This window comes from Nilaparvata lugens, chromosome 5 (genome assembly GCF_014356525.2).
Source record: "Nilaparvata lugens isolate BPH chromosome 5, ASM1435652v1, whole genome shotgun sequence".
NCBI lineage: Eukaryota > Metazoa > Arthropoda > Insecta > Hemiptera > Delphacidae > Nilaparvata > Nilaparvata lugens.
In genome coordinates this window covers 15,401,070-15,412,080 of record NC_052508.1, presented here as the reverse complement: position 1 = coordinate 15,412,080, position 11,011 = coordinate 15,401,070, and the positions used below count along the sequence as shown (strand labels likewise).

Here is an 11,011-nt window from a genome sequence, read left to right as displayed (position 1 = left end):
GAAAACATTAAGTAGTGAAATAATACATCAAATTGAAGAGAAAACAATTAAAGCTCTACAAATCTACGGTGAGCATTCATTTTTACGATGCATTTTGTTGGAGAGTTGTAGGCCCTGAAACATCGAAAAATAGGATTAAAAGCTGTTATTTTAACAATTTTGCACTTTCAAGAGCGTATATCTCGAAAACTGTTGGAGATATCACAAATCACCACGAAACAAAAATATTGTAGAGAATTTATTAAGCTTTATTTCTGAATAGTTAGTCATGTCGGTTGAACGCATTTTTCTCAAGATATGAGCGTGTAAGCAAAACATTGGAAAATTCAACTTTTAAACCACCCTCATCCCTTTAGCACAAATTCAAATTCAAATTCAAATTCTTTCTTTATTCAAAAAAAAAAAATAATAATAATTATACAATCAAATGCATTCCAAAAATCAAATACAATATTGTTTCCTAATTTCTAATATGTGTTCCCTATAGGCTACCCTGTGTGGGGACACTTGAATATATATAATAAAATATTTATATTCAAATTTAAATATTATATCATGAAGAACATAATAATTGAATATGGTATTATATTGAAATAAATCAATATGTCAATATTTATAATCATTCTTGCACACATTCATACGCACACACATTCACATAATGCGCACACATTCATACGCACACACATTCACACATGCGCACAAACACACACACAAACACACACACAAACACACACACACACACACACACACACCACACACACACACACACACACACACACACACACACACACACACTTACACAAAACTTAAAACTATGTACGGAGTGGTTGCTGTTTTTTTTTCATATTTAGTTCAATTTTATTCATAGTTAACGTTTCGTTTTTTTCAAAGTGCTGATGTAATTATACCATAAATGAATGCGTTTTGAAGAAAGATACAGTGATTGAAATTTGATACTGTCTTACTGTTTACGCATACCGGACGGGATTTGTGAGTTCAATGATCTTTGATTGTTGCAGTGTTCATGTCGTGTAATGTGTAAATTATACTAAATTTAGACCTATATTAATTAAGTAAAAAAATCATTCGGGTTGTCTAGTTGTAAAATGAATTTCTTGATTTCTTTTCTAAATAACTGACGTGACGTTATTTTCCTTGTTGTTACTGGAAGTGAATTGAATATTTTTATAGCTATGTATTTGAAGTGTCGTCTGGAATGTTCTAATCTTGGTTTTGGGAGGTTAATGTCCTGTGAATTCCTGAGGTTTATTCTTTCTCTCATCTGTTGAATATCGAAATTATTTTCAGCTAAATCCAGCAATGCTTTGAATAGAAAAGAATGTCTCACTGATAATATTGACAGTTCTCTGAAGAGCATCATTGAACTATATTGTTTAGGTTTATTACAAATTATTTTTAATATATGTTTCTGACCAGTAATCACAGGTTTAATATGAACATTGTATGCACTCCCATAGCATATTATTCCATAATTTATTCTAGAACCAATAATTGCATGGTATAATTGTAACAATACTTCTTTTGGACATAACTGTCTGAGGTAATAGAACTTCCTTATGTATACAAATAACTCATTTTTTATCTTCTGTACATGATCTGACCAAGTGAGCCTACTATCTGTAATGTATGTAGCTATGAGGTTGGCAGACGTGGTTGTTTTCGCGCGCTCTGTGTGATCATAAAGGTTATGTTGGCATGATGAATCGTAGAAATAATAAAGTGAGTTATTTGGACGGCATTAAGCAGGAAGGAACCAACCCACAAAATTCAAATTATTGAGTTTGGTTCACCAGTGCATTATTCATGCCAGTTTGTACATTTAGCTGAATGGAACCAACTCTCAATCAGCTGGAAATATTTTTTTTTAGTTTTATTTTATTTCTGGAAATTGTATTTGCTGTAGTAGTTTTAACAGAAAAGAACCAAGCTTGGTTCTTTAATAAACATACTACAACAATTTGATAGTATAGAACCAAGTGGGTTGGCTCCCGATTTTTGAACAGATAAACCTATGAAATATTTCTTCAGAGAGGAACCAAGTGGGTTGGTTCTGTTCAGCTTTATACTGTATGTGCTACAACATCAGCTGTCATCACTGTCATCAGCTTTAATACTGTGTTGCTATTCAGGTTATGTCTGATTAAAAGATTCAGTTGTTTATAGTAAGTCGAAAAGAATGTCAAGAGGACAATACTTGGTGGATTTGGCCAAAAAGAAAACAGGTAAGCTTCTTTCTCAGTTATTTTCCTCAGTTAAACGTCTTTATTATTATTAGTGTTTTTCAGAAGTCAGTTTTAAGGTTAAGCAACTCCTATGAAACTGGGCCTGATTGACTATGAAAATAGGCCTATATCAATGAAATAAATTTTTATTAAAATTTTTTAAATTTATTGTAGGCATAATTTTATTTTACATGCCCATTTGGCGTCAAATTTCTAGTTGCAACCAATTTGATATGTTATTCTGATGATAAAAACATACAAGTTTCGCGGCGCTCACACAGGTTAATAAATAAATAATCGAGTTCAAACTTTAAAGTATCACAAATTTGAAGCCTGAACACACAATAAATGCATGAACAAGCATAATCCTACATTATTATAATTATTATGCATTTATTTCAGGCGAGTCAATCAACAAGGACTTTGATCAACCAAAGCCATCCAATCAAGGCCTATTTGAATCACCTGATAAAGGTAATACATTTATTTGAGATGTACTTTTAGGCCTATATGTTTAAGAGTAATACAGTAAAATGAGCAAAGAATTATTTCAATACTCTTGTCAAAATTTGTTAACATCTATGGATAAGGTTTCGGCTTGATATTTTAAAATAATATTGTAATATAAGGTTAAGTGGAAGAAAGACTTGATAGTCTTAACTTCGCCTTTAATAAAGAATTTTTGAATTGAATTGAATATAAGACAAGCAAGAAAACAACAAAGATTACTCTCTTATAAAGCTACCATACCTCAATGGTTGGGTTATGAAGTAGTGATTAAAGAACTACATAATGGACTCCTGTATTAGCTACCGCACTAGTATATTCCCTATATCCAGCGCACATGGCAAAACAGGTGGAACTGTCATTTCCTTAGCATAAAAGCACACAATTAAAAAAGTATTATATAATAGTATTTTTCCAGAAGGTATTGTTTCAAACATTTTTCCTTTCATCTGTATGGATTCAAGAAAACACAACCTTAGTTTATGTTACTAAAAATAAATAATGGCTCAATAATGGTTTTTTCCAGATGGTGTTCCTCTGCGAAATGAAGAACATCCAACTTCTGACACTGGGGACCTTCTCACTGGCAATACTGTTGTAATGGACATTGATGTAATTTCAAATAATGATGATCCGGAATTCTTAGAAGCCCTGCAGCATGGACAAATAATTATATATCAAGATCATTTACCAGCTGAAGTAAAAGATCATACTTCAACAGAATTAGACTGCAATGAAAATACCTCTCTTTTAGCAAATGCAGTAGTGCAAGATAGTGTTTTAAATATTTCTAGTTTAACTGATTTAGGCCTACTGAATAACAGTGATCTGATAAATACGCTAGATGATGAAGGCATTCAGTCTAACAATACGATTGAAACATCAAAATCTTACTATAATGATCCTGACTGGACACCAGTTTTTGACAACAGTTATCATTCAGACAAAAGTGGAAGTGATTCGGACAAATGTGAAGAAAACTTTGAAAATAATAATGATGAAGAAACTATCAACAACGGATTACAAGGTACGGCCAACTCTGATAGAAAAGCAAGAGGAAGAAAAAGAAAGTTTCCAGAACAAAACAAAGAAATCGCAAAAAAGAGAAAAAATAGCAATCTTACATATTACAACAGCAGAGGCAACCTTCAAGAAAAAAAGCAATTTATAGATGTCCAATGTACTTGTAAACAAAAGTGCTATGATAGTGTAAGTAAAGCTATTAGAACATCAGAATATGATAAATTTTGGGAACTGGCTGACTACAATGCCCAAAACCTATACATAACATCATGTGTTAAAGAAGATGTAAAAAAACGTACCTATGGAAGGGATACATCAAAGAGAACATTTTCAAGGGTTTATAAATTACAAAATATACCTGTTTGTCGACAAATGTTCACATCAACTCTCAGAATTTCTTCAAAAAGGGTGAATACAGCACTTGTTAAAATGAGGTCAAATATTTTGCAAGACAGACGTGGACGTGACCAAGGAGGTAGAAACCAATTAACTGATGACCAAATAAATCATGTTAAAGATCAAATCAACAAAATCCCAAAGTACAAGTCACATTATAGAAGGGAAAACAATGATTGTGATTTTTTGCCACCCGAAATGACACTGCAAAAAATGTACAACAAGTATATTGAAGAAAAAATTGAAACTTGTTCTCTTCAAAAGGAGTACAGTATAAGACAGTTCAGCTGTGCAAATCAAGAAGAAAGAAAAGGAATAATAAAAAGTATTAATGCTGTAAGCTTTTCTTCTTATAGAAAAATATTCTTAAAGCACTTCAATTTGAAATTTAAACCGCTCAAGAAAGACACGTGCAACACCTGCGATAGTTTTGCAGCGAGAATAAAATCTGCATCTGAAGAAGAGAAGATTGAATTACAAGAAGAGCATAATAAACATTTAGACTTGGCTAATGAAGCTAGACAACAGCTAAAAGAGGACGGTAAACAAGCAAAGCAAAATAACAAACTTGAATGCCTTACTTTTGATTTGGAGAAAACACTCCCTTTGCCTCGAATCCCTACAAATGTAATTTTCTATAAGAGGCAACTTTGGTTCTATAATGCTGGTGTGCATTCACTGGGAACTGGGAGGGGGTTTTGTTATGTATGGACTGAGAGTGAAGCAGGAAGAGGGGCACAGGAGATTGGTTCCTGTCTTCTCAAACACATTGAAAATTATGTGGGAAGAGAGGTAGAAGACTTAGTACTCTGGAGCGATTCATGCGGTGGACAAAACCGGAATGTGAAAATTGTCCTGATCTTGAAAGCTTGTCTTGAGGCCCACCCTTCCTTAAAAACAGTATCCTTGAAGTTTTTAATGCCTGGTCATAGCTTTCTGCCGAATGATGCAGACTTTTCTGATATAGAATCGGCTCTAAAACATGTGCAAAGATTGTACTTGCCTCAAGATTACATAGAGGTGATTAAAAATTGTAGAAGAAAGAAACCTTTCTGTGTTAGTAAAATGGGAGCAACAGATTTTATCGGAACTGCACACTTGGAAAAAAAAATTGTGAATAGGAAACAAACAGATGAAGAGAGCCCAAAGAAAATAAGTTGGTTGAAAATTCGAGAGATCCATCTGAAAAAAGAAGAACCAATGAAGATATTTTCTAGGACAGATTTTACATCGACGTATAATGTCATTGACATCGAGAAAAAACCAACAAAGGGACGTAAATCTACGGATGCTCAGTTGAGTTTCAAGGATACGCTGATTCCCTTATGGCCAACTGGGAAAGAAATTGCTGCACCAAAGCTGAAGGACCTCAAATCAATATTACATCTGATTCCCAGCGATGCCAAACCATTCTATCAATCACTTCATGGCGATAGATCAGTGATTGATGATATTGATGGTTATAGTGGTCATCTGGATTTTGAAGTTGAAGTTGAGGATGAAAATACAGCCTAAAGCAGTATTTTCCAATAGATTTAAACATTTTTGTAAGTAAAGATTTAAGATGTTCATGATTTTACAATAATAAACGCATTTTCTTGTGAATGTTCTGTTTTGATTATTTTATCCTGCTGTATAACTCACTTTTGAATTTTTTCAGAAAGGAACCAAACCTCAGTGCTCTTTCTGCAAAATAAAGTTACTCATTTTTCATTTAATGCAGAAAGGAACCAACCCACAAAAAGTTTAGATATAAAATGAAATACTGAATTTGAAGGCAAGATAACTTTATTAAAAAACAAATAAAAATACTAGTGATTCAGTACAAAAAAAAGAGTTATATCCCATTCATATTACATTTACAGTATCAATTAAACTTTGGTGGCTGTTTTCCCAAAACTGTCCATGTGTTGATTGGTTCCTTTCTGCTTAATGCCGTCCATTTAAAGTAAGTGGTTGTGTTTTATTTATGGTTATCATATTTTACATTGGCGACGAGAAATTGGAAGTTTCATTAGGCGTGTTATGGCGGCGTTTATAGGACATATTGGAGCGTTTGATGCCAGTGAGGAAACATGGGAGTCGTACATCGAGAGACTTGAGATTTTTATGGATGCAAACGACATCAAAAAAGATAAAAAGGTTTCAACGTTATTGTCTATAATGGGACTCAAAACATATAATCTACTGAAACATTTGTGTGCTCCGGATAAGCCTACTACAAAGAAATTCGAAGAACTTGTTAGCTTAGTTGGAACTCATTTAAATCCAAAGCCTTCCTTTATTGCTGAAAGGTACAAGTTCAGTTTGCGAAATCAGCAAGAACACGAATCAATTGCTGATTATATTGTCAAACTAAAAGAACTTTCAATCAATTGTGAATTTCAAGCAAATTGGCCAGATTATTTGCGGGATCGTTTGGTGAGTGGTCTGCGGAGTGATGCAATCAAAAAGAGGCTGTTAGGCGAACATGAGTTAACGTATGATGCAGCGGTAAAAATTGCCTTGAGTATGGAGTTAACAGACAAGGAGGCGGCTTCATTATCATCAGTTCCAGTAGGCCTCCAAAGGGAGGAAAAGATCGCGCAGCTTCAGCGTCATGGTGGAGGAGGTAACAGGCCGGTGGAGAGTCAAGGGCGTGGCCAATCAACAGTTCATGGACAGCACGGTGCCTGTTTCTGTTGCGGCAAGTACGGCCACCGCGCTGGAAATTGCAGATTCAAATCGTACAAATGTAACAATTGTGGGAAAAGTGGACATTTAGTTAAAGTCTGTAAAGCAAAGGGTAAGTCTTCTTATTCATTTAATAATAAAGCACAAAACTATGTGGATTGTGCAGATGTTGGGGGTAATGATGGTTTTAAATATCGAGATGATGATGAAAATTGTAATGAAAATCATTATTTAACCAATCTATATACATTGAAGTCAGAGTATGAGCGTGACAAAATTAATAGTGTAACAAGAATCAAGCCAATCACACTAGAATTAATAGTTGAAAACAAACCTCTCTTATTTGAGGTTGACAGTGGGGCTTGTGTATCAGTAATTAATGTAAGATGTTATGAGGAAACCTTTTCTCATCTGGAATTGCAGCCAACAAATTTAGTTTTAAGTTCATATACTAATAATCCAATCATACCTAAGGGCAAAGTGGCGGTTACAGTCAAGCATAAGAACAGGGAACACCAATTGACATTGTATGTAATTAACAATGGTGCAAATCCATTGATTGGTAGAGACTGGATGAGAGACCTCAAATTGGTAGTTCAAATCCCAGAAGCTAAAAATTTGCATTCCGTTATTAGTAAACAACCCATTAATAACTCGGAAGTAGGTTTAGTTCATGAGACAGAGTTGATAAACGAGTTGTATAATAAATATCCAGGTGTTTTCACAGACAAGTTAGGTTGCTATAAGGGTGAGTCAGCACGTTTAGAGTTAAAGGATCATGTTTATCCTAAGTTTTTGAAACCTAGGACCATCCCTTATGCATTGCAAGACAAAGTAAAAGCAGAAATAGAGAGGCTAGAGCAGGAAGGCATTTTGGAAGCAGTAAGCAACAGTGAATGGGGTACTCCTATTGTACCTGTAATAAAAAGAAATGGTGAATTGAGAATATGTGCCGATTTTCTTAGTTCTACTGTTAATAAATGCTTAGTTGTGAATCATCATCCAATTCCTAAAATTGAGGACTTGTTTAATAGATTACAAAAAGGTGAAAAATATTCAAAAATAGATTTGTCACAAGCTTATCAGCAAGTAAGACTTGATGAAGGATCCAAACATATTTGTACTATAAGCACTCCTTGGGGCCTTTTCAGATATAATAGACTGCCATTTGGTATTGCCTCAGCACCTGGTATTTTTCAACAAATTATGGAAAAAATTCTGGCTGGAATTCCGGGAGTAGTTTGTTTTCTTGATGACATCTTAGTTAGTGGTAAAAACTTGACAGAGCATTATGATAGGTTAACAGAAGTATGTAAGAGATTGGATGCTAATGGTTTAGCAGTAAGTAAGAATAAGTGTGAGTTTTTCAAAAAAACGGTGGAGTATTTGGGATTTATTATTAGTAAGGAGGGATTGAGAACAGCACCAAGTAAGATTGCGGCTATAACAAATGCCCCTACTCCAACTAATGTGAGTCAACTCCAAGCATTTCTGGGATTAGTAAACTATTATTGTAAATATGTGCCTAAATTAGCAACAATTGCAGCCCCTCTGCATCAACTGTTACGTAAAGATAGTGTTTTCAACTGGTCAGTGTCATGTCAACAAGCCTTTGAATTGATTAAAAGTAAATTAATTGCAGCGCCTATACTAGCACATTATGATGCTAAGTTGCCACTTCAATTAGCTACCGACTCATCAGCTTATGGCTTAGGTTGCGTACTGAGTCAGATTCAAAAAGATGGATCAGAAAAACCAATTTGTTATGCTTCTAGAACTTTGTCAAAAGCTGAGAAAGGATATTCTGTGATTGATAGAGAAGCATTGGCTATTGTTTATGGTATAAAAAGGTTTAATCAGTATTTGTATGGTAATAAGTTTACATTACTAACAGACCATAAACCGTTATTATCTATATTTGGGTCGAAGAAAGGATTGCCAGTATATGCAGCTAGTAGGCTGCAAAGATATGCCTTGTTTTTGACAAATTATGATTTCAATATCAAGTATATTACATCTAGAGCCAATGCCAATGCAGATTGCTTATCAAGACTTCCATTGAATGTAAAAGATTTTGTTTTTGAAAATGATAATGTGGACTATGTGGGTACATATTTACAGTTTATCACAGAAAATGACATTCCTATTGATTTTAACTGTGTGAAATTAGAAACAAGTAAAGATACACTATTAAAAAAAGTTTACAGTTATGTTATGTATGGTTGGCCAGAGGGTAAGCTTAATTCAGACATGGAAGATATGAGACCATTTTTCCAAAAACAACATGAATTAGTTATAGAGCAGGGTATTCTGATGTGGGGACATAGGGTTATTATTCCTTCCTGTTTACGCAAAGCTTTGCTGTCAGAATTGCATTGTGGACATTTAGGCATCATAAAAATGAAAGCAATGGCAAGGTCGTATTTTTGGTGGCCAGGTATAGATGCTGATATAGAATGTTTGGCTAATAGTTGTGGAGCTTGCTTAGAACAAAGGCAACTCCCTTCTAAGAGTGTTTTACATGTGTGGGAATTTCCCAAGAAACCTTGGGAAAGAATTCATCTTGATTTCTTGGGTCCAATCAATTCACAAATTTATCTTATAATCATTGATGCACATTCTAAGTGGTTAGAAGTAGAGAAAGTGAATTCTACAGCTGCTAAAGAAACCATTTCTAAATTGAGACCTATTTTTGCTCGTTTTGGTCTCCCTCAGTACCTTATTTCAGATAATGGCCCACCTTTTACATCCAATGAATTTAATGATTTTCTCAAGGCTAATGGTATTAGACATACCTTTTCACCTCCTTTTAGACCGGCGACTAATGGACAGGCCGAAAATAGTGTAAAAGTAACAAAAAAACGAATAAAATGTGCTCTTCTAGAAAATGAAAATGTGGAATTGGCTTTGTGTAGATTTTTATTAGCATATCGAAATGCGATTCATGCTACTACAAATGAGAGTCCTGCTATGTTAATGTTCAATAGACCATTGAGGTCACGTTTGGATTTAATTAAACCAAATTTGCAAAGGGTTGTTTATGATAAACAAGACAAACAAGTGGAAAATTATCGGGGAGGTAAGACTAGGGATTTTAATGTAGGGCAACCTGTGATTGTTAGAGACTACAGGGGACAAAGGAAATGGATTGAGGCAAACATTGTTGACAAATTAGGTCCAGTAACATATTTGGTGAAACTAAATAATGATATAATTTGGAAACGGCATGTGGATCAAATTGTTAGTGCGCATTACTCAGCTAAAGAAACGACATTCACACGTGATTTATTGTTGACACCACCGAAAGTGAGCTTAGAAGTGGGAGTTCAGAGAGATATAATTAATCTGGATAAGGCATCGCCAACTGATCACATCCCAATCCCCATTCAATCCCCTGGCAGGGAATTACCTTCCAGGATTCCACAAAACAGAAAGTCACAGCCTCAGCTGTCGGGTGAAGTGTCTAATGATAACTCCTCAGAATCAGAAATGAGTAGATATCCAGTGAGGTTGAGAAAGCCAGTGGAAAGATTGAATTTGTAATAGTATTTTCATTGTTAGATTTAAATTTAAGATTCAGTTTGTAAGAGATAATTGGAAATTAATTGGTAATTATTTTTTTCATAAAAACTAACTATTTTGTTATTGTAATTTGACTTGTGTTTGCATTGTTTATGATTTCGATTTTTGAGTGTCACTGGTAATAGTTCTCTTATTGTTGAAATATTTTGTAAAGTTGAAGGGAGGAATTGTAATGTATGTAGCTATGAGGTTGGCAGACGTGGTTGTTTTCGCGCGCTCTGTGTGATCATAAAGGTTATGTTGGCATGATGAATCGTAGAAATAATAAAGTGAGTTATTTAAAGTAAGTGGTTGTGTTTTATTTATGGTTATCATATTTTACACTATCCAATATGAGGCCCAGATATTTAACTGTACGTGCTTGTTTTATAGTTTCACAGTTACACAATAAATTATTCACCTGTTGCGCACAATCTAATTTATGGAAGTAAATACTAGTTAACTCCTGATCCGTGTTTTGAAGATTAAATTGTATTATATTAGATTTGTCTGTGTTGATAGTTAATTTATTTTCGCAAAACCATCACCTAAGGTGCTTAAGATCCATTTCTAATTTATTTTTAAGTTCTTGATTTGTTTTGGCCGAA

At 34.2% G+C, this 11,011-nt stretch overlaps 1 protein-coding gene across 1 annotated transcript; it reads left to right on the top strand.

Moving 5' to 3' along the window:
- The first annotated feature begins 1,645 nt into the window (after positions 1-1,645).
- Positions 1,646-10,711, top strand: LOC120351248 (uncharacterized protein K02A2.6-like). The gene is made up of 2 exons (XM_039427743.1): positions 1,646-1,673; positions 6,388-10,711. Exon 2 carries the CDS (start codon positions 6,681-6,683, stop codon positions 10,383-10,385), a length of 3,705 nt encoding a protein of 1,234 aa, XP_039283677.1. The 5' UTR covers positions 1,646-1,673; positions 6,388-6,680; the 3' UTR covers positions 10,386-10,711.
- Positions 10,712-11,011: the final 300 nt, after the last annotated feature.